Source organism: Garra rufa, chromosome 11 (genome assembly GCF_049309525.1).
Source record: "Garra rufa chromosome 11, GarRuf1.0, whole genome shotgun sequence".
Taxonomy (NCBI): domain Eukaryota; kingdom Metazoa; phylum Chordata; class Actinopteri; order Cypriniformes; family Cyprinidae; genus Garra; species Garra rufa.
The window spans coordinates 8,843,334-8,868,790 of NC_133371.1; the positions used below are offsets into that span (position 1 = coordinate 8,843,334).

Sequence of the window (25,457 nt, forward strand, 5' to 3'; positions counted from 1 at the left end):
ATGTAAAGTTTGGTGTGTGTAAGTGTTACTGAAGTGGAGATTAAAGGGATGGTTCGGAGTAGAATTGACTTCATTGCTATGCACTCCGAAGCCCATCTAAATACCCCATCCGAAGTTTTTTTTACCTTAGTCAAACATTTACGGAGATATTAGAGTTTTTCGAATTGTTTGTTACAGGAGTGAATGGTACATGTGATGTATCTCGTAAATTGCACCACTAAACGTGCAAGTAATCTTACCAAACTTGTACAGTAGTGTAAATAGGTTATGTACTCACAAAACGCTGCATCAGAACATTTGTAAGTCCACCATGAGTGTTTTAAAAACACGTTTTACCCGAGAACTACTAGTCTCAGAAACTACAAGTCGACATCACTTCCCTGGTTTGAAAAAAGCACGTAAAAGTCCTCCTACTACATCTGTGTGCATGTCAACTTGTAGGAGGACTTTTACGTGCTTTTTTCAAACCAGGGAAGTGACGTTGACGTGTCGCCATTTGTAGTTTTTGAGACTAGTAGGGATCGGCTAAAACGTGTTTTTAAAACACTCATGGTGTACTTACAAATGTTCCGATGCAGCGTTTTGTGAGTACATAACCTATTTACACTACTGTGCAAGTTTGGTAAGATTACTTGCACGTTTAGTGGTGCAATTTACGAGATACATCACATGTACCATTCACTCCTGTAACAAGCAATTCGAAAAAATCTAATATCTCCATAAATGTTTGACTAAGGTAAAAAAAACTTCGGATGGGGTATTTACATGGGCTTCGGAGTGCATAGCAATGAAGTCAATTCTACTCCGAACCATCCCTTTAATGGCTCAGTGTAGGAGAATTTTGAGAAAACGGCCTTTAAAAATATGCATTGTAATTGAAATCTATTGACACCAATAGGTAAAGTGCTAAAAAAGAAACACTCAGCAGTGTTTTTTTAGTTTTCTTTCCACTAGTCTGAAAAAACACTTTATGAAAAACCAAAAAGCCCAAAATCTCAAACTTGATAGGTGCATGAAAAAAACAGCATTTTGCCTGCAGTGTCTCCCCTCATAAGAGATGTTGAAACCGAACTGAATAGTTTTAATGTGTAGCGGTCGGTGAAGCAGTCTAATAGTTTAGAATTGTCCAGATGAAGTCAAAATTTACCTGAAGGATCCAGAGCTGTTGTTTTTTATTTTTAGTGATAGTTCATGAGTTCCTTGTTTGTCCTGAACAGTTAAACTGCCCTATTCTTAAGAAAAATCCTAAAGGTCCCACAAATTCTTTGGTTTTTCATAATTTTTGTGTATTTGAACCCTTTTTGGAGATCCTTCTTTTCACACTGAGGACGACCGGGGGACTCATATACAACTATTACAATAGGTTCAAATGCTTACTGATGCTACAGAAGGAAACACGATGCAGAACTGGGGGTGAAAACAATTTAAAGATCAAGGTAAATCTACCTTATTTTGCCTGGGAAACATTTAAGTATCTTTTGTAGCTTCTGAAAAATACAATATTTAGGCAAAATTAGACTAATGTACACATCCTCATTCTTTTCAAAAGTTTTCACCCCTGGCTCTTAATGGATCATGTGTCCTTCTGAAGCATCAGTGAGTGTTTGAACCTTCTGTAATAGTTGCATGAGTCTCTGTTGTCCTCACTGTATAAATGGATGTCAAAATCATAAAATAGTAATAAAAAGGGTGAATGTATTGAACGGGTGTGTACTTATGATTTGAGTTAATTTAATGCGTTACTTCTTGTCTCTCCTAAAGCATTTTAAAATACCTGTGCTTTTATAAATGCATTGTTTCAAGGAAGTGCAGGAGCATCCATAATTATTTTCAGAAGCACATACAAATTCTATGCTACTATCATATAATCATACAATCGTATAAACAATGACTTAGAAATAACTATAAAACAGTTATGAAGTGTTCAATATCAAGTGTTTATTTATAACAGTTTACACTTTCATAAAACACAGCCCCCCCAAAAAAGAGACGTTAAATGTAACATAAACTCTCTTGAAAATGTTCGAAAAGGTTCACAGCCAATAAAGTGTGCATATTTTCAAAAACAAAAAGTTTAAAATTGACTCACACATCCCTCATTACAGCTCACTATTCCTCTTTATAATAAAAAAAACATATCTACTAATGACTGGTCTACATGAATGCCATGAAATTTTCACTTCCAGATTTACAGACATCAAAAAAACAACTTGTAAATCCTGAAGTAAAAAACTATGTTGGCATGACAATTCATCAATTGCGTTCAGACATGCAAGAATGCCTTCGGAGATGAGAACAGACCGGTTATTAATCCAGTAAGTTTTTTTGATGAGTCAGATCTGATTTAAAAACAAAACAAAAAAAAAACAAAAAACACATGAATACTTCTGAGATGATTTTTTTTTTAAAAAGGCAGCAATTATGAAATCACTTTAGAAAGAGAAAGCAGCTATGAATGATATACTAAATCAATGATTTTCCCGAGAAACTCTGTTAAAAAAATAATCAACAGGAAGGCATTTCTGTTAAGAGGTATTGCATGTCATTTACATTTTGTGCAAAATATATGCTGGTCAGAAGTGAGGGTGACATTATTTTTGAAAAAAATATGTTCTTGATGAGTGCAAAAGTAGTTCATGGTAAGCTGAGCCCAGAAATGGAGCAGAGCTCTACACATGCCCTGAATACCATCCATCAGCAAATGCCATTAAACAGGTGTTTTACTCCCTCCAGCGCTTTGCCTAGCAAATGTCTTTGCGGTTGGTTCTGTGGTTGATGTCGGTGCTGTACGAAGAGTCCCAGTCTCTCTCAAACACCGCTTGCAGCTGCTCCTGGACTGTAGGGCTTGTGGACTGAGCTGAAGTCTGGTTCACCACTAATGCAGATCCAGCTGTGTTCACAAAGTAGTCACCTGACCAATTAGACGTACCTGGAAAGTATGGAGGCAGATAAAAATAGGAACAAGATGATATTTAAGGGATTAGTTCACTTCCAGAACAACCCCTTGGTCATCCAAGATGTTCATGTGTTTCTTTCTTCAATCGTGAACATTTCAGGATTTCTCTCCATGTAATGGACTTCAATGGTGCCCCTAAGTTTGAACTTCCAAAATGCAGTTTAAATGCAGCTTCAAAGAGGTCTAAACGATCCCATCCGAGGAAGAAGTGTCTTTTCTAGTGAAACGATTGGTAATTTTTGAAACAAATTGACTATTTTTATACTTTTTAACCTCAAATGCTCATCTTGTCTCGTCTCTGCAATGCACATTCGTAGTCTCTAGTCAATACAGGTAGGGTATGTCGAAAAACGCCCATCTCGTTTTCTTCAGAAACGAGACATAGAGAAGACAAGCGTTTGAGGTTAAAAAGTATATAAATTGTCAGTTTGTTTCGAAAATGGCCAATCGTAAACTGCATTTTGGAAGTTTAAACTAGGGGGCACCATTGAAGTCCATTACATGGAGAGAAATCCTGAAATGTTTTCCTCAAGAAGCATCATTTCTTATCGACTGAGAAAGAAAGACACAAATATCTTGGACGACAAGGGGGTAGGTAAATTGTCCATAGTTAAAGAAGTAGTTCACTTGCAGAACAAACATTTACAGATAAAGTTTCTGTTCATTCAGGTCTTTAGAAGATGTTTTAGAAATGCAATAAGAAAAACAGAACGTAAAAATTACAATTAATAGAAAAAAAATGAGCTGTACCTATGTAAGCAATTTTATCTGTCACCATGTACTTGTTATGGTTGACTCTGGCAAAGGGAATTTGTTTCTGTCGAGGGTTGGCAGGCACAGTAAAAATCCTCTGTGAAAGGAAAAATGGTTTGTATTAATTTATGCAGACATTTGAAGTTTTTCTTTATTTAGCAAGGACATTAAATTGATCCAAAAGTACTAGGGATGTAACTGTATTATCCATAGTGTGGTCTCGCGATAGCAAAACTCGATCTCGATATTGTGATCCCATGACGACATGAAATGATAGGTCTTTCGGGCAAAAAGTGTAGTTATTAAAACATATTTCAACTTCTTATTCTAACATAAAAGGTCTTTAAAGTGCTGTTTTGGGCCATTATGCTTTGACACAGTATCTGTCAAACAAACTAAAACCGAAAGCTGATGATTACAGCATTTCACTAGGTTTCTAGTGAGATGCATTTTTGTAAGCCTGTTTTCACTGAAGCTGGAGTTTTCCATCAAAATAAAAACTTAAAGTGCAGAATGAATTGCTGACAGCTAGTGGTTTAAATGGGTAAGGTTACTGCAGTCCAAATTCAAAAGATCTTTTTCAAGTGTGGAAATTACGAAAGTACAGTCGTGGCCAAAAGTTTTGAGAATTACATAAATATTGGAAATTGGAAAAGTTGCTGCTTAAGTTTTTATAATAGCAATTTGCATATACTCCAGAATGTTATGAAGAGAGATCAGATGAATTGCATAGTCCTCCTTTGCCATGAAAATTAACTTAATCCTGAAAAAAACTTTCCACTGCATTGTTAAGAAGGCTTCAGGGCGTCCAAGAAAGTCCAGCAAGCGCCAGGATCGTCTCCTAAAGAGGATTTAGCTGCGGGATCGGAGTGCCACCAGTGCAGAGCTTGCTCAGGAATGGCAGGAGGCAGGTGTGAGCGCATCTGAACGCACAGTGAGGCCAAGACTTTTGGAAGATGGCCTGGTGTCAAGAAGGGCAGCAAAGAAGCCACTTCTCTCCAAAAAAAAACATCAGGGACAGATTGATCTTCTGCAAAAAGTATGGCGAATGGACTGCTGAGGACTGGGGCAAAGTCATATTCTCCGATGAAGCCTCTTTCCGATTGTTTGGGGCATCTGGAAAAAGGCTTGTCTGGAGAAGAAAAGGTGAGCGCTACCATCAGTCCTGTGTCGTGCCAACAGTAAAGCATCCTGAGACCATTCATGTGTGGGGTTGCTTCTCATCCAAGGGAGTGGGCTCACTCACAATTTTGCCCAAAAACACAGCCATGAATAAAGAATGGTACCAAAACACCCTCCAACAGCAACTTCTTCCAACAATCCAACAACAGTTTGGTGAAGAACAATGCCTTTTCCAGCACGATGGAGCACCGTGCCATAAGGCAAAAGTGATAACTAAGTGGCTCGGGGACCAAAACGTTGAAATTTTGGGTCCATGGCCTGGAAACTCCCCAGATCTTAATCCCATTGAGAACTTGTGGTCAATCCTCAAGAGGCGGGTGGACAAACAAAAACCCACTAATTCTGACAAACTCCAAGAAGTGATTATGAAAGAATGGGTTGCTATCAGTCAGGATTTGGCCCAGAAGTTGATTGAGAGCATGCCCAGTCGAATTGCAGAGGTCCTGAAAAAGAAGGGCCAACACTGTAAATACTGACTCTTTGCATAAATGTCATGTAATAGTCGATAAAAGCCTTTGAAACGTATGAAGTGCTTGTAATTATATTTCAGCACATCACAGAAACAAATGAAACAAAGATCTAAAAGCAGTTTAGCAGCAAATTTTGTGAAAACTAATATTTGTGTCATTCTCAAAACTTTTGGCCACGACTGTAGTATTGTAATTACTCTACTGTAGTGTAAAGGAAAAATAATATACCTATGAAATATTCATTTTCATTTATTTGACAATGCAATTGTTTTACAATATATGGCTATTACTGTCATAGGAATAACAATAATATAAAATTATTATTACTATATTCTAATTATTTTGGCTTCCTGAAACACCAGTGTGAATGTAATTAAGACTGAGAAAATATACCACAAATAAAGAGGGTCGAGTCTCATTTAAAGTTCAGGTACACGTCAATTCACTGACTTATTTCTGACTTACGTTTTCTTAGTTAAAGAAAACGAACATGGCCTGGAGCTTTTGGACTCTCAAAGTGCATTGGATAGAATAATTTAACTTTGTTCATTCTTCATTTGTCTTTTTTTTTTTTTTTAAATATCACATCATGGACTTCATATCGAGATATTCACTATCGTATTGTGAGATTTTGATATTGTTACATCCCTAAAAAGTACAAGTTCAGACATTTATGTTACAAATGATTTCTAGTTCAAATAAATGCTGTCCTTTTGAACTTTCTATTCATTATCAGTCCTGAAAACAATGTAAGATCAATGTAAGAATATTTCAAAAACAACATTATCATGGCCTCTCTGGTAATATATCACACAACAGACAACTAAACTCGTCAAGAGCTCCTCTGGCGGCACTCACCACTTGAACATCCAGCTTGTTCTTGTCCTGTAAGGAAGCGAGTGAGCGAAGGAAAGGGAACATGATTGGGTTGGTACTCTCCCAACAACTGATCAGCAGACGCACACGAACATTACGCTCATAAGCCACACGCCGCAGCTGGGTGTCAATATCCGCCCAGTACCTGCAGGAAATCAAGGAGAGCCAGGGTTTAACATTGTGGGTATTACAGAGTTAAATTTTGAAGGTTAAAAATGTGCAACAATTAGACACCTCCATGCAGACTGAGACCATTCTGCTCCTGTGAACTTCTAAATGAACTGCAATGCCTTGCCAAAGTATTCACACCTCTTGTTATGTTGCAGCCTTATGTGAACTGCTTTAAATCAAGTTTTCCACATCAATCTACACTCCATACACCATAATGGCAAAGCACAAAACAGGATTGTGACAACTTTACAAACTCATTAAAACTGAAATAAGTACATTGCGTAAGTATTCATACCTTAGTACTTAGCACCTTTACAGCCTCAAGTCTTTTTGGGTATAATGTGACAATTTTGCACATATACATTTCACCTCATCTCTTCAGCTCTCAAGCTCTGTCAGCTTGAATGCAGGCTGGCAGACATTTTCCTCCAGAAAGGTTTGATTGGGTTCAAGCTAAAAAAAACAGCCCCACAGCATGAGGCTGATATCAGCACACTTTACTGTTGGGATTGTACTCTGAAGGTGTTTAGCATGATGCTTGGAATTGAGGCTTATTGGACCAGAGAATCTTGTTTCTCACAGTCTTGCAAATTGCTAAGTGTGTTTTCATGTGTCTTCACTGAGAGTTTGGTCACACCACCATAAAGCCCATAACAGTGGAGTGTTTCAGTGATGTTTGTCCTTCTATACGTTTCTCCCATCTCCACATAGGATCATGGAGTTCAACTAGAGAGACCATCAGCTGCTTGGTCACCTCTCTAACCAAAGCCCATGTTTATCAATTGCTCAGTTTGTCCAGGAGGCCAGCTCTAGGAAGAGTCCTGGTTGTTTCAAACTTCTTCTGTTAAGGGTAATGGAAACTACATGCTTCTGTGAACCTTCAATGCAGCAGATTTTTTTCTGAACTCTTCCCCAAATGTGTGGCTTGACACAATCCTGTTTCTGAGCTTTACAGGCAGTTTTTTTGGACCTCAGAGCTTGGTCTTTGCTCTTATATGCATTTTCAGCAGTTAGACCTTTTATTGCCTGTCCAAATCATGCTCATTCAAATGAATTTGCCACAGGTTAACTTCACTTAAAGTGTAGTAACATCTACAAGGTTTCTTTTCATTTCTAATCAATTTGCAAAGTTGTTACAAACCTGTTTTGTGCTTTGTCATTATGGTGTATCGAGTGTAGACTGATGTGGGGAAAAAAGTAAAATAACATTAGGCTGCTACATAAAAAAGGTGAAAAAATAAAGGGGTATGAATACTTTTCGCAAGGCAATGTATATGGTCCTTTATTGCTTCACTTGGACTGGGAGGGCCAAAATGCTAAACAAAAATATATGCTGTTGAAGCAGGGTTATTTTAATTAAGTAAAGCTAAAATTAAACCATAAATAGTTTTTTCATTACTTGGAAGAAACATTATAAGAGAAGTTCACTACCAGAACAAAAATTTTACAGATAATGTACTCACCCCCTTGTCATGCAAGATGTTCATGTCTTTCTTTCTTCAGTCACAAAGAAATTATGTTTTTGAGGAAAACATTTCAGGATTGGTGCCCCTACTTTGAACTTCCAAAATGCAGTTTAAATGTGACTTCAAACGATCTCAAATGCGGTTGTAAACAATCCCAGCCGAGGAAGAAGGGTCTTATCTAGTGAAACGATCGGTTAGTTTCATTAAAAATATGCTATTTGAATTTTTCTAACCTCAAACGCTCATCTCGTCTTGCTCTGCCTGAACTACCCCTGAACTGGGTATGTTGAAAAACTCCCATCGTATTTTCTATCTCAACTTCAAAAATCATTTCAAAATCAGTCTTTGCAAAGTAAACATGCAAAGAAAATCAAACACACTTAACAAAAAAGGTAAAACAATGATGTATGACGATTTTGAAGTTGAGGGAGAACATAAGATGGGAGTTTTTCCGACATGCCCTAACTGTCTTGAACAGGAAAAAAAACAGTTCAATGAGAGCAAGATGAGTGTTTGAGGTTAAAAAATATATAATTTGTATTTTTTAAAAATTAAAATAACCAATCGTTTCGCCAGATAAGACCCTTCTTCCTCTGCTGGGATCGTTTACAATGGCATTTAAACTGCATTTTGGAAGTTTAAATTTGAGGCACCATTGAAGTCCACTAAAAAAAAATCCTGAAATGTCTTCCACAAAAAACAATTTCTTTACAACTGAAGGAATAAAGACATGAACATCTTGGATGACAAGGGGGTGAGTACATTAACTGTAATTTTTTGCTCTGGAAGTGAACTTCTACTTTAACTTAAATAAAATGTAAATAAAAAACCCTTTATTTCAACTCTTCAAGAAAAATGTTCTTTTAGTTTAAAATAACCCTTGTGCGACCTTATGAACTTTTTTCCATTTCAGTTTTGTGTTTTGTTATAAGTGTGCCTGTGTTAATGCCAACTGCATAAATTTTGGCTCAGGTGTTTATTTTTATTGAAATTTCCTTAAAAAAAAAAAAAAAATCAATTTTACCCTCCGTACAAAAAATACTCATACTCAGCACCTTAAGGACAAAAATGTCCACATTGAAACCCATTAAAACTGCAATTTTTTTTTGCATATTTTCAAATTTGGCATATACATTTTTTTAAAATCTAACACTACATAAAAATATAAATGCCTCAAAATTAATGTTGTTGTTCTTCACTGACACACCCAAGAATCTAATAAGCAAAGAAAAAAAAAATCAGCATTTAGTATATGGAAATTACTACTATTTGTAATTTTTTTCATAAAAAAATCACCTGTGGCATTATGTAAACAAACCAGCATTTAAAGGGTTGCACTTCTGAAAATGAATTAATGTTATCTATGGATAAAACAGATGCTGGTTAAAAAAAATCAACATCAGTGAAAGTGGAAACAAATATCAATAAATCATATTTTTATGACAGTTTTCTGACATTTTTTGTCCATTTTGCACCTATGTGTAACTTAACTTTTTTTGAATGCACAAGGGTTAAAGTACTAAAATAAAAATCTAAAAATAACTAAAGTTGAAGTACTAAAGTAAAAAAAAAAACACTTGAAAATGAAATGACAAAAAACACAAAATTGCTCAACTTTAAGCAAGCTAACAATGAAAACAGAAAAGATTAAAAAACAAAATCAAAATATTAACAATATATTAACTATAACAGTATATTAATGATATACTGTTTACGTGTGTATGCTTTTTTTATACACAAGACTTTTTTGGACTGCGGAGTAACTTTTGAGCTTCCTCATGATACACTAATTAAACTAAATGTTTCAAAAAGCCTATGATAAGCAGATTTCAGGTGGCTTTAGGTTGACTGGTTATGAAACATGCGTGAAGAAAGAGACAGGAAATACACCACAGACCTTTTGTGGCTGGAGTACTCCATAGTGGGCAGATAGTTCATCACAGCGATGTAAACGAACTGCTGTGCATCAGCAATCACACTGAGGATTGACTGCAGGTCTGGAGTCCGGCCCTCAGCGCACAGTGAAGGAGGAGAGCTCTGTGAGAGAGAGAGAGAGGGGAAAACTTCCTCAATAATAATGACAAACAAAACTGCAATCCGCTCAGCAAACAACACCACAACAAGGAACAACATAAGCCACAAAAATTCCAAAAGCATTGACAAGAATACACAGCGTTACTATAAGCTCATTAGCTTTAATCCCTTTTATGGTGGAGCTCAATTTATTCAGTGTGCCTGTTCTCTCTTACTGATAGATAGACACTGGAATCGGTCCCGTTGAGTGATAGCTGCATGGGTGTGTCCTTATTGTACAGGGTGGAGTAGTTTTTGGGCCACTGTGCAGGAACAGTCTTGGTCTGATTGAGATACCAATAAGCCTCGAAAATCTTCCCAAGATCCTTAGCAAGACAGCTGCAGTCATACACAACCGCACCCAACTCCTTCACCTGAGCAGAGCCAACATGTCAGATATATAAAACAGACACAAAACACTATAATTCAATGGATCAATAACATTTTAATGTGTTTTAACAAAGTCTTCTGCTCACTGAAGCTGCATTTCTTTATTATCAAATACCGTAATATTGTGAAATATTGTTATCATTTAAAATAGCCATTTTCTATTTGAATATATTGTAAAAAATAATTAATTTCTGTGATCAAAGCTGAAGTTTCAGCATTATTACTCCAGTCTTTGGTGTCACATGATCCTTCAGAAATCATTTTAATTGCTGATTGGCTTGCTCTGCTTAATATTACTCTCTAAAGCCAACTTACTGAAACTTATAACTATTTCTGCTATTTACTATATACTATGTACTGCTATTTCTGAGACTAACACTTCTGACTGCTACTCCTAGAGCTTTAACTCTACAAACTCCAACTGAGACTCGAGTTGTTATATCTTTTCTCACTGATCGGACTTACGATTTTCCTAAAATGTACAAATAAAACTGGGAAAAATGCTAGAAACATGCAAGTAACTTGATAATCATGCAAGCAACACGCTAACATGCTAGTAACATGCCAGTAACTTGCTAATAATGCTGGAAACATGCTAACAACATGCTAGTAACATGCTAATCATGCTCAAATCATTTTAACAACATGTTAGTAATATGAATCATGCTAGAAACATGGTAGTAACTTGCTAATCATGTTAGAAACATGCTAGCAACATGCTAATAACACACTAATCATGCTCAAAATCATGGTAACAACATGTTAGAAACTTGCTAATCATGTTAGAAACATGCTAGCAACATGCTAATCATGGTAACAACATGCTAGAAATATGATAACCGTGCTAGAATAATGCTACCATCTCAGTAACTTGCTAAACATGTTATCAACATGCTGATCATGATAAAATCATGTTAACAACATGCTAGTAACATGTTAATCATGTTAAAAACATGATAGCAACATGCTAATCATGCTAGCAACATGTTAATTATTGTAACAACATGCTAATAAAATGCTAGTAACTTGATTATCATCATAACATGTTAGTGACATGTAATCATGTTGGCAACATACTAACATCATGCTATCTAATCTTCCTGTTCTAGCTTTCTCAAGCCAACTTCAAAGTTTGTCTTGACAAACTTTTTTTTATCTAGTTTTACAATTGTGCTACATTTTTTTTCAGCATGAATAAAAATAAATAAAAAGCTTAACAGAACAGCATTTATTTTGAAGTTTTTTGTTTTGTTATCTTTACTTTTTATTTCACTTTAACAGCTGAGTAGATTTTTTTTCAGGTTTCTTTGATAAATAGAAAGTTCAGAAGAACAGCATTTATTTAAATTTATTTGCATATTAGAATGATTTCTGAAGGATCATGTGACACTGGAGACTGGAGTAATGATGCAGAAAATATTACCACTTTTGCTGTGTTTTGGATCAAATAAACGCAGGCTTGGTGAGCAGAAGAGACTTTTGACTGGTATTGTTCTTCTTCTATGATGCATGTATGAGTAGGTGAGGAAACATGTATCCAACCATGTGGTATTTAAAGGTTATAGGCCATCATCCTTGAAAAAAAAAAAAAAGACCAAAAATATGACTGACCTGTGTTAGTGACCTCCAGTCCATATTGGCACTTCCTATATAAACGTGTTTCTTATCCACAATCCAGAATTTAGTATGCAGCACACCAGACGTCAGCTCTCGCATATTCACCGTCCGCACATCAGCTCCTGCAAACAGTAAGGCATTAGGGCTGTCACTATCGATTATTGTGGTAATCGAGTAATCGGATAATTATAATTTTTTTGTAATAATAAAAAAAGGCATAAGTTAACAATAGCCTTTAAAATGACTTAAAGGGATAGTGCACTCAAAAATGAAAATTTGATGTTAACTGCTTACCCCCAGGGCATCCAAGATGTAGGTGACTTTGTTTCTTCAGCAGAACACAAACGAAGATTTTTAACGAAAACCGGTGCAGTCTGTCAGCCAAATAATATGAGTGGATGGGCACCAAACCTTTAAAAGTAAACAAAAACATGCACAGACAAATCCAAATTACACCCTGCGACTCGTGACGATACATTAATGTCCTAAGACACGAAACGATCGGTTTTTGTGAGAAACTGAACAGTATTTTTATCATTTTTACCTTTGATACACAGCATCTGTCCTGAGCACGAGTTTAGCATCAGGCACGTTACATGTGAACGCGCTCTGACGTAGTATACGCAAAAGCTGGAAGCGATCTGGCGCATTGTTTACACAGAGCACAGAGATTGTGGATATAGCGGCTATTCAAAATGGTAATTACTTGCGCTTATCCTGATTGTTCAAACCGATTTAAAGCTAAAAGATTACGTTAGCTTGTGCAAACTCATCCGGGATTTTTCACGGATTTCCCTTTCCAGCGTTTGCTCAGGACAGATGGACGTGGCTGTGTATCAAAGGTAAAAAATGATATAAATACTGTTCAGTTTCTCGCAAAAACCGCTCAATTCGTGTCTTAGGACATCAATGTATCATCACGAGCCGGAGGGTGTAATTTGGATTTGTCTGTGCATGTTTTTGTTTACTTTTAAAGGTTTGGAGCCCATCCACTTCCATTATTTGGCTGACAGACTGTACCGGTTTTTGTTAAAAATCTTCGTTTGTGTCCTAATGAAGAAACAAAGTCACCTACATCTTGGATGCCCTGGGGGTAAGCAGATAAACATCAAATTTAAATTTTTGGGTGAACTATCCCTTTAAGTAAATATATAATAGCAACGAGGCAATAATAATTAGTTCAAATAAAGTATCAAAAGCAAGTAGTCACATAAATTTATTGAACAGAACTGTTCAAATTCATAATGTATTATAAACAGTAAAGCTAATGTACATTATGCGTTATAACAAATGCCTGCAGAGAGCGCCAACGGACTGACGATTGTTATTTGTTTAATCCTTGTTTAATATTGACTCAACAAATATTTAATTCAAATGTCATCTTAAACTGTAATATTTGGCCATTTCTTTATGACAGAAATGCTGCAGGCACTGTAATTTGTTGAATATGTGGATATCAAAACATGTAAACTCAGGGCGAGGGTTTAAACTTTTATTTTGAAATCGTTATGGACAGTTAGCTCTTCTGTTCAACGTTGCTCCATTTTATTAAGGTTTATGGGCATTTGCTTATGCACAGCTCTCACCACAGCATTTGAGTCAGGATGAGCTCTGGACTTTGACTGGGCTTTTGCAACACCTTCATTCTTTTCTTTTCAGCCATTCTGTTGTAGATTTTCTGGTGTGCTTGGGATCATTGTCCTGTTGCATGACCCAATTTTGACCCAACTTTAGCTGTCAGACAGATGCCCTCACATTTGACTCAAGAATTCTTTGATATACAGAGGAGTTCATGGCCGACTCAATGACTGTGAGGTGCCCAGGTCCTGTAGCTACAAAACAAGCCCAAAATTATCAGCCCTCCTCCAGCATGCTTGTCTTTTGGTATGAGGTGTTTGTGCTGATACGCTCTTTAGCTTTTCACTAAACTTGGCGCTGTGCATCATGGCCAAACATCTCCACTTCGGTCTCGTCTGTTCAAAGGACATTATTCTAGAAGACTTATGTTTTGTTCAGATGCAACTTTGCAGACCTAAACTGTGCTGCCATGTTTTTTTTTTTAGATAGATGAGGCTTTCCTTTGCCAAGTCTTCTAAACATGCCATTTTTGTCCCATATTTTTCTAATGGTATTGTCATGAACTTTATCCGTTAACATGTTAACTGAGGCCTGTAGAGTCAGCAATATTTTATTGAAACATATTTCAAATCTAAAAATGTGAGTAGATTAGCATTACTACTGGATCTGTATCAGTGGATGGTTTGTTAACAAATTCTTGTATTTTGGAATTACTTAGTGCAAAAAAATAAAAATAAATAAACAACATAAAATATTGACGAATTCTGCATCATGTCTGATTCATTCCAGTAGCATATATTGCAGTTATAAACAATATATATTGCAGTTATAAACAGAGATGTGTCCTTGTTTTACACAAGAAAACAATGCTACATGTTGTTAGTGTTTTTTAGCTCATTGTTTTGTGGGTGACAAAGTGTGTTTGTCGGCTGTCAACCTTTGCTAGTGTTCTGGAAGAATAAGTTTATTTGAGACCTGAATAAAGTGTTTTGGTAGTTGTAGTGCATTTTGAATGTGAAATGAACTGCTTTGCCAAGCTGAAAGTCGGTTAGGAGAATTGTGTAAGAGTTTTGCAAAAGTGACCTAAGTATTGAGAAATGTGTCCTAGCGTCTGTAAAAAACTGTAATATGTGGAATGCACCACTTCCGGTATTTAGCCGATTACTCGACATGGGCAAAATGCAATCGATGATTTTTTTAAATCACATACTCGAAAAGAATCGAGGAGGAATCATTACAGCCCTATAATAAGGGATTATTTAATATGTGCTGATATATTTTTGCATATAAACATCAAGCTGACTTACCAGAATCAGTCAGGAACTTAATGTCATCCGTAGGTTTTTTATCTGGTTTACTGACTGCAATTCGGACAGACACTTTCCCCGAGAGCTGCCCTAATTCCCGCAAAATCTGCTCACCCTAGAATGAACATATCACTTGGGTAAGATGTCACTAACAAAATCTATTATTCAGTGAGAAGCCAGTGAACACCACATCCAAACCTGATTAGCTGTGGCCTCTTGTGTGTGCGTGTCGTCATTAGTCAGAGTCCAGTAAAAGGAGGCGATGTCCAGACTGCTTTGAGCACCAGATATAAGATTGAGCCAGCCTTCGTATATGGATTGGTGAGCGGTTGAGGAGTTAAACACCAGTCCCTCAGGAATACTCTCCACTAAAACAATCCTATAAATGGCATACATAAACTATAGAGGGCAACAAAGCTACAAATGCAAACTTCATTGAAAGTGCAGATGTGAAACTGTGGTTAACCTCATTTACCAGTGGACCACTAAAACACTCAAAAATAAAGACGTGTGACAGAATGACAAGTGACCCAAATAAAGTCTCTACCTGCAGGGATCAGTACAGGTTTCTCTTATTAGATGTTCCTGCTGTCCAGATGATTTTGAGGAGGAGGAGGATGATGTTGCCATTGGAACAAGCAGGCTTTGGAGTGACAGGAGTATCAACAATACTGTGGTTAAACTGGTGAGGATGATCAGACACCTGTAATACTAAACACAGAGATGGATACATTCAAGGCTTCTGGGCAACAACAGAGATATAAGAGGTAATGTACAGTTACTGGTCAGCATTACCAAAACAAACCCTAACAATCCCAATCAACAATCCAATTTTTTTTTTGAAAGAAATTAATACTTTTATTCACCAAGGATGTGATTAATTCACAAAAAGTGCTAGCATAGATTTACATTGTTGGAAAAGATCTATATTTTGAATAAATGCTCTTTAACTTGTTATTCACTAAAGAATCGTGAGGAAAGGAATCACAGGTTCCGAAAAATATTTGGCAGCACAACTAATAAATCAGCATATTAGAATGATTTCTGAATGATCATGTGACACTAATGGCTGATGAAAATTCAGCTTTGTATGACAGGAATTAAATCTATTTTAAAGTATATTAAAATAAAAACATTATTTTATCTTGTAATAACATTTCGCAATATTACTGTTTTTTTCTGTATTTTTGATCAAATAAATGCAGCCTTGATGCTCATAAGAGACTTCTTGAAAAAACATTACAAGTCTTACTGATCCCAAACTTTTGAGCGGAAGTGTATATGGGATATTTAACTGTTCTAAGATTTTCAAAATGAGCATTCATTGGCTGTGGAAACTTTTTAATGAAAGCATATGAAACCAATTGCTCTATAGCAGCAATAATAAAATTATGCATATCCTTTGGGATTTTAAGTTATTTAGATCTTGTTTAGATCTTTTTGTGTGTAAATTTACACAAACTCTTGGAACTACACTACAGTAAAAATGTTAATATTTTTATTTTTTTATAATTTCTATAAATTGAAACAATGAAAATATGAGAATGTATCATGCATTTGTTGGCCATCTGGTGAAAAAAGCTAATCCATATGACTTAATATCAGGTCAGAAATTGTTATTATGCTATGCATGTTTTGATCACATTTAAGAAACCATTTTTTTAAAGAAAAAAATGCCCAAACAGCTTATTAGAGTTAATTATGCATGCTTAATTCTTATTTTTACCAATAGATTACCTTAATGTTGAGCTTTAAAAACACTAAATATTGTAACTTTATTTTATACATTTATATTTATAACATTTATTTTCACATTGTACATTATGTTGTGAGGCCCACATTTACACTGCAATTAATGCTTTTCTTTAGATTTTTTGTCTTGTTTCCAGCCAAAATATCGAAAAATTCTTAAATTAAAAAGATGATTTTCTAGATGAGTAAAAATTATTATTATTATTATTTTATATTATGAGTTTTTGTTTGGAACAACTGGGTAAGCAAATACCCCCAAATCTTATATCAAACAGAAAACAAGATTATTTTTCTTACCCCATTGGCAGATTATTTTGCTTGTTTCAAGCACTTGAAACGCACTTAATTTTGACTTTTTTTTTTTTTTACTTTAATCTAGAAAATCCTTTTAGATATTTTGGCTGCAAACAAGACTAAAAACTTTTATATCTCCTGACCACTAGGTGGCACTGTGACGAAACACTGCAGGTAGCCTTAGGTCATGCTTGTTATAACACACACCAAGTTTGGTCTCAATATTCCAAAGCGTTGCAGAGATATGGCCTCACTTCCATTTTTGAACGTTTTTCGTAGAATTAATTAGCGCGTTATTCGATAACGGTTTGTTCAATCAACTTGAATTCCATAACTTTTTGCCTGCATGGTCTGAAGATGATCTGAGCCAATTTTGGTGAAAATCAGACAAACCGTCTAGGACGAGTTCGAAAAAGTAGGTTTTACAAACAATAAATTATTGAAAAAAACTAAACCTTCCGATTTTTGAAATTTGGTGTTCATTCGACTCAGCATGACCCAAGGATTCAGAGAAAATTGGAATTTTGATTTTATGGCTTACGGTTCAAACGTTATCAGCAAAAAGAAAGTGAAAGTTTGGACAAGTGGTGGCGCTAGAGAGTTTGAGTTAGAGACTTCAAACTTGCTATGGTTAAAGTTGAGACTGTCCTCTATCAGTGTGCCAAATTATACAACTTTCCCGCAAGCGGTTCTATGGGCTGCCATAGACTTGCGGCGGAAGAATAATAATAATAAGAAACAGAACGAAAACAATAGGTGACTACGCACCTTCGGTGCTTGGCCCCTAATTATTGGAATGCCATGACCATGATAGACTAATTTAATACCTTTTGTGAGCCAAGATGTGTTTCTCCTCTGCTTTGCTCCACGTCAACCATCTTGATTAAAACATGAAAATGAATTGTAGTTGAACAAACATAGTGTCTTGAGTTTGCACAGAAATGTATAAATCACAACCAGTAGATACAGTTGAGGTCAAAAGTTTACATACAAAACATAATGCATGTTATTTTTTTAGCACTGACCTGTATAATATATTTCAGATAAGAGACATTTACATATAGTCCACAAGAGAAAATAATAGCTGAATTTATAAAATTGACCCCGTTCAAAAGTTTACATACACCTGATTGTTTGTTTTGTGATCGTTTTTCATGAGTCTTTCTTTGGTTTCTCAGCATTCTGGCGTATTTGAACCCTTTCCGACAATAACTATGATTTTGAGATCCATCTTTTCACACTAATTTTGCAGATTCTGCAAGGTGTATGTAAACTTTTGACCTCATCTGTAACTCAAAGCAATAAGCTCTTTTAAGGAGCACTGTAGAATCACAATCAATTCTAATCACAAAATGTATAACCTACCTTTTCGTATGGTATTTCTGACTTCATTGTTTTAAGGTTTACCAGCGTCTTTGGAGGAAATACAAATTCTATAAAATGAAAGATGAGTTAGTCTTACTCTAGGGAATCTATTCGTGTAAGCATGTAAACTGGTGATAGTGAATGTTTGTGTACGCGTTTGTGCCATTCATTGTTCTGTTTCCTGTGTTCCACAGACACAGGCTTTTTGCCAACTCATTACACCGAAAGAGCCAGACGTCAGCATTAGTGGTTACAGACTGAACAGCCAGATGACTGACACACAAGTCTTGATGAGCTTGCCAAACCTTTCACACACAGCGGGCACTCTGGGACATCATCTGATTTAAAAGTGGAAGTGTTTTTAAAGACGCAAGGAAAATTAAGAAATGTAGATGCAGTGCAGAGTTATGATAGTCATGAGCACAAGGTCACGTGACTGAGCTTCCTGATAGTAACGTGATCAAGTTGAGCGTTTTCTGTAATAGTTTGTGATGTGCTGAAAAACCTGTTGCACAAAATCTACTACATGCCTTTTGTCCTTGGCTTCATACTTTTTATGCATGTAAAAGAATTTTTAGGATTACTCTAATTACTCTAAACTGAAATCTTTACTACTTTTAGATTAACATTTACTGGACTGAAGTAACTTTCCAACTACATAATACATATTAAATATGATCTATGAGGCTTTTGAGGATTTGTTCTTGTATTGCACTGCATTATGTTTAGCCTCCACAACAAAAACTACAGAGATTTGATCATAAAACGAAGCATTTAAAAGGACAGTTCACCAAAAATAAAAATTCTGTCATTAATTACACACTTTTATGTCATTCCAAACCAGCAAGACCTTTGCTGATCTTCAGAACACAAATTAAGATATTTTCTTATATAAGATGACATTTTGATAGCATTTAATGTAAATCAGTGAGTGTGACTACTTACATAATATGCGTATAATTATCAGTTGCCACTCAAAATTATATTTAAATGAGAATTTTGTCATTAATTACTCACCCTCATGTCGTTCCAAAGCCATAAAACTTTTATTCATCTTCGAAACAAATTAAGATATTTTTGATGAAATCCGAGAGCTTTCTGACACTGCATAGACATCAATGCAACTACCACTTTTAAGGCCCAGAAAGGCAGTACATTTTTATTATTTTTGTTTTCTTTGTGCACAAAGAGTATATTCGTAGCTTCATAAAATTACAGTTGAACCACTGATGTCACATGGACTATTTTATCAATGTCCTTGCTACCTTTCTAGGCCTTGAACGTGGCATTGCTGTTTACGCAGGGTCAGAAAGCTCTTGGATTTCATCAAAAATATCTTAATTTGTGTTCTGAAGATGAAGTCTTATGGGTTTGGAATGACATTAGAATGAGTAATTAGTGACAGAATTCTCATTTGTGACCCTGGACCACAAAACCAGTCTTAAGTCGCTGGGGTATATTTGTAGCAATAGCCAAAAATACACTGTATGGGTCAAAATTATTGATTTTTCTTTTATGCCAAAAATCATTAGGAAGTTAAGTAAAGATCATGTTCCATGAAGATTTTTTGTAAAATTCCTACTATAAATATATCAAAATGTAATATTTGATTAGTAATATGCATTGTTAAGAATTTAATTTGGACAACTTTAAAGGTGATTTTCTCAGTATTTCCATTTTTTTGCACCCTCAGATTCCAGATTTTCAAATAGATGTATCTCGGCCAAATATTGTCCTGTCCTAACAAACCATACATCAATAGAAAGCTTATTTATTGAGCTTTCATATGATATATATATATATCTCAGTTTTGTAAAATTTAACCTTATGACTGGTTTTGTGGTCCAGGGTCACATTTATGGGTAAACTATCACATTAATTATCATTTTAATAAGAAATATTGTTGGAAAATATAGAGTGACAACTGATAATTATACACATATTATGTGTCTGATATACTGTCACAAAGTTTTCACTGATTTACATTAAATGCTATAAGAATTTCAACTTTCTTTTGGGCCATGTAAATAACATATGCACCAAATTTCATATTTTTGGTCAGTTTAGTTTTTTTTAAGATGTTCTTTTGTTTTATCTAATAGCTCAGGAAGTATTGTTTACATTATTATTTCACGTGTCAGGTTTGCAGGGTTAATAAAGAAGAACAAGTCTTAAACTTTGAAATATATTTAATATATTTCACTCTTTCAGGCACTCTTTTACTGTAACTGTGGGTAAACGAGAACATGGTCTCTTTCGCAAAAAGAGTCCTCACATGAGTCCAATCATGTGCACTAAGAAGTCCTGAAGATACTTCTACAATACAAAACATATATACACTATCTATGCAACCTTAAAAGAATAATTCGCCCTATAAAGAAAAATGGCCAAACAGGTTTGGAACAATACGAGACGAGGGTGAGTAACTGATGACAAAACACTTCAGGGTGAAATATCCTTTCAACTAAGACCATCTAAAAAATTGCAAATACACTGCAACACTATGTACTGACATTTATTCAAATAATCTGCCTAAAAAACTTACCCTAGTGAGCAAGATAGCGTCTTGGTAGCGTCCAAAAAGCTGTCTAGATAGGCAACTTACTAGTGTTTGACACACAGCCATGGTCTATTTTTGCTTCCGTAAGTGTAATGTAAACACAAGTGTAAAATAACACATTTGTTGTTATATACTTAATGCGCACACATAATCTTTGTCAGCGCAACTTAAAGGAAATGTTAAGAAAAGGTATAGGAAATAAAAGACATACCTGTGATCTAACAGCTCACAAAGCAAACCATCCCGTCTGAGACACAGCGGTAAATCAGCTATCAATGAGCTCTATTTACAGATGAAAACAAGTGCTTTCTGTTAACAATAACGAGGAGAAATCGGCGTAAACAATGACTGCAGTTCAGTGTTTGCAGTACACTGTTGTCGTTCTTGAGCTCCGAGCGAGTGCACTGTATCGGGCTCGTAAGTCACGTGATCATATTTTAAGTGACCTATGGTGGAAAGCCATGAGAGTGACGCAGGCTGTGAAAATTCACATCAGTTTTATCAAGGTTTCCGTGTTTAAAAAGGGTATTTTAGAGAAACCAGAAACAATAGCACATCGGTTAATTTGTTATGTAACGCGTTGTTATCAGGTTATTTTTGCTTAGTTGTGCTGTTTCTAGTGCCACATTGTTTTATTAGTACATTCCAACCGCTATAGGTATGTGCCAAAAAAATTTTATATCAAGGGAAAGTCCATTTATTTCAGTGATTTGTTTCAAAAAGTGAAACTTGTATGTTATATTAGTTCACTACACACAAAGTGAAATATTTCAAGCCTTTATTTGTTTCAATTTTAATGATTATGGATTAAAGACAAAAAAAATCCAGTATTTCACAAAATTAGAATATCATGACAAAGTTCAAGATTGTAGGCTCCCTGTGTCCCAATCTAGTCCGCTAATTAATGCAAAACTCCTGCAAAGGTTTCCTCAGCCTTTACATTGTCTCAGTGTGGCTTAGTTAGTAGGCTTCAGAATCATGGGGAAGTGTGCTGACTTGAGGATTGTGCAGAAGACCATCATTGACACCCTCCATAAGGAGGACAAGTCTCAAAAGGCAATTGCAAAAGAAGCTGGATGCTCACCAAGCGCAGTATCGAAGTATATTAACAGAGTGTTAAGAGGAAGGAAAAAATGTGGCCGGAAAAGGTGCACAAATGACAGGGATGACCGTAGCTTTGAGAGGATTGTCAAGCAAGGGTGGTTCAGAAATCTGGGAGAGCTTCATAAGGAGTGGACTGAGGCTGCTGTCAGTGCATCAAGAACCACCACTTACAGACATCTGCATGACATGAGCTACAGCTGGAGAATTCCATGTGTCAAGCCACTCCTGAACCAAAAACAACGTCAGAAGCATCTGTGCTGGGCTACGGAGAAAAAGTACTGATCTGTTGTCCAGTGGTCCCAAGTCCTGTTTTCAGATGAAAGCAAATTTTGCATTTCATTTGGAAATCAAGGTCCCAGAGGAAGATCAAAGAGGCACAAAAGTCAAGCTGCTTAAAGTCCATTGTGAAGTTTCCACAGTCAGTGATGGTTTGGGGAGCATGTGGTGTGGGTTCATTATCTTTTATCCAGTCCACAGTCAACGCAGCTGTCTACCAGGAAATTTTAGAGCACTTCATGCTTCCTGCTGCCGACAAGCTTTTCGGAGATGATGATTTTATTTTCCAGCAGGATTTGGCACCTGCCCACAAAGCCAAAACTAGCAGTACCTGGTTTAATAGCCATGGAATAACTGTACTTGATTGGCTGGCAAACTCACCTGACTTAAACCCCATTGAAAATCTATGGGGTATTGTCAAAAGGAAGATGATGGAACATAATACAGTACATTAACACACTTTTCAGAATGTTTCAAATCTTTTTTTTATTGGTCACGTGAAATATTCTAATTTTGTGAAATACTACAAGTAGATTTGTTTTTGTCTTTAATCCATAATCATCAAAATTGAAACAAATAAAGGCTTGAAATATTTCACTTTGTGTGTAGTGAACTAATATAACATACAAGTTTCACTTTAAAAAAAAAAAATGATTGAAATAAATGGACTTTCCCTCGATATTCTAATTTTTTGGCACATACCTGTAAAGTGCCAAAATGTGTGTAATGTGCACTTCAAAAGAAATGTACAAAAGCGATTTTATGTTCATAGAAAGCAGATTAAATCTGTCTAATTTTAAGGTTTTTAAATACGTTTTTGGAGAATAAAAAGTCAAAATTTGGTTGAAGTAATGTTACACTGTCATTTAGTGTAACACAATATTTATGTAAAAAATGCAAAGTACATGTTTATTCTGACTTGTACATTATTAAAATATATAAAAGTATAAGGGAGCATAATACATTTTATTGTGTTTTAAATTAGTAAAAAATTCTTACTGATAAATGGGCAAAACCTAGGATAGTGACAAACTTTAAAAATGTAGAATTACAACTAATTACTAGTATTTAGTGTGAAAGTAATTGCCTTTTAATATGTCATAAATAGATTTTTGTTGTACATATGCCTGACAAGATTGACATTGAATGACATTTTAGTGGGTGTAAATTAGGGGGAAATGTTTGATATTTATTTTTTGCTCAGAAAAACAAAAACAAAAATGCAATTAAATTAACTTTTTCAGATTTTTTTTTTGAAAAAAAAAAAAAAACAATTTAAATCAGTATTACACTTATTGTTTTTATGCTTAAATGCTTTTTCGTCTTCGACACGTAACAAAACATGGCCAGGTTAAAGCATCAAATCAAATTTTTGGTCTCAGATTTCTTTTGATTTCAGAAGACTTTTTGGGTATAATATGTCACAGTTCACTTTATTCTGCTATCCTCACTTACATAAATGAACTATAGTGTACAGTACTAAACTATATTGGTGTCTATCTGTTGTCTGAATAATAATTTTTTGACTGAGCATAAAAGCAACACAGACTAATGTTGCTGTATTTACTTTTTTAAATACATAAAAATAGTAGAGATTTAGCCTACTATTTTATGTGAATTTTATTTATTTATAAATTTATTTATAATTTATAATTCATTATTACTATAATTTCCACACATTTCTATCAGTTAACACAAATGTATTTGGTCCATATGTTTCAAATAAATAAATAATAGTACTTCACGCAGTTCTACAGTGTTTGCACGTGGTAATTTCTTAATTAATTATATGTAATTTCTTATAATTATATTTACGTTTAAAGAAACACTCTTGACTTCTAAATGTATGTTCAAAGCGGTAAATTAATGCAACAGTCAGTTAATGTAACGTCTATTTATGAGTTGTGTGTTTTCTCCAGCAGAGGGCGATGTGGGACTACATTTCATTTGAAGACTAAAAGCACACGCAGTGAAGCTGGTAACTGTGAATTTAGTTTATGATGCTAAAATAATGCGGTGAGGTGACAGAGAGTGTTTAATTATTTATTCATGTTAATCTCCAGAGGCAGTTCCTTTAAATAAAACTTCATCATAAAGCTGGCAGACAAAACTAGCCTATCCACCGTGCCACATGTCTAGACTATGTTTACGAAATGGCTCTTCAGAAACCTCATTTAGGCCGACAAATTGAATGATATTATATTTGATAATGCTCATTTTGAAAGACTCAGGACAATTATCCTAGTTGTCAGTCAAAGCTAGCGTGGTAAAAAAAAAAAATCTCTATAAGTCACAAACTTTGAATTGTATTTTCTTGGAAGGAGTCAAAATATTGGCTGCGCAAATTCATAAAGTGAACAAACGTGTACGTGAAAGGATTCCTTGTCTATCGTTGTTTTAGAGTTCACTCAGACCGGTATATCTGCCCTCGGGCTGTACGGCAGTTATGGGAGAGTCAGGAACCTGCCGCTTGTCCAGGATGCAGTCAGGTGTCTATCCTTAAAAAAAAAAAAAAGTTTCACGTTACTGCACTGACGTTAACGGATGAGTCTTAAGGCCTCCAGCTAACAGGGAAACGTCTCAGAACTTTATGAACAAACGTTCTTCCAGTTACATTAATAGAACGCTCGCTCAAAGTTATCCGGTCTTTAATATCGTTTGCAAAATGTTAGCGTAAAAATAGTATTTATATACATCGTTCATGATCTTTTTTCTCTGAAACGTTTTAGTTTAAAAACATTATTACTTACTAAGTCACTACTGTTATAGAGAAAATTCTAAAGTAACATTCTCATTGTTTGCAAAATGACAAAATGGAACGTTCCCTTAATGTTTTTTCGAATGTTCGCACAACCAAGAAATTACGTTGTAAACCATTTTAAAATGATCGCCTCAGAACTTAATCGGAACATTATCAAAACGTTCTCAAACTTATTTTTTATTAGCTGAGCTGTCCCTCTTCTTTTTCTGTTAGCTTTTTAATTGTAATAATAGTTGAGTCAGCTTTCTACCCTTGAAAGAGATTATAATCATCTGTTTAATTGTTTAACGAAAGATAACGTTGTATTTTGTTTAAAATGTTGTCCTTTTTTTTCTAAAAAATAAAAATGAATCATAAAGTGGATCATAACAATGACCAGCCATCAACAGCAAGAACATATTGAGTCATTTTTATGACCCACATCTTTCTTTAATTGGATACTGTCATGTATTGCTCATATATTCCTGTGAAATTTTTCCTGGAACTGAAAATAACAAGATAATTTC

The 25,457-nt window shown here is 35.2% G+C and overlaps 1 protein-coding gene across 1 annotated transcript; it reads right to left on the reverse strand.

Moving 5' to 3' along the window:
- Positions 1–1,933: 1,933 nt before the first annotated feature.
- On the reverse strand, positions 1,934–21,212 carry pld3 (phospholipase D family member 3). Its single transcript, XM_073850513.1, has 12 exons — positions 21,022–21,212; positions 18,251–18,318; positions 17,713–17,763; positions 15,387–15,550; positions 15,038–15,218; positions 14,840–14,954; positions 11,949–12,076; positions 10,124–10,321; positions 9,772–9,911; positions 6,220–6,382; positions 3,707–3,806; positions 1,934–2,929 (listed from the first exon to the last, which is right to left on the reverse strand). Exons 2-12 carry the CDS (start codon positions 18,275–18,277, stop codon positions 2,742–2,744), a joined length of 1,455 nt encoding a protein of 484 aa, XP_073706614.1. The 5' UTR covers positions 18,278–18,318; positions 21,022–21,212; the 3' UTR covers positions 1,934–2,741.
- Between the last annotated feature and the right edge of the window lie 4,245 nt (positions 21,213–25,457).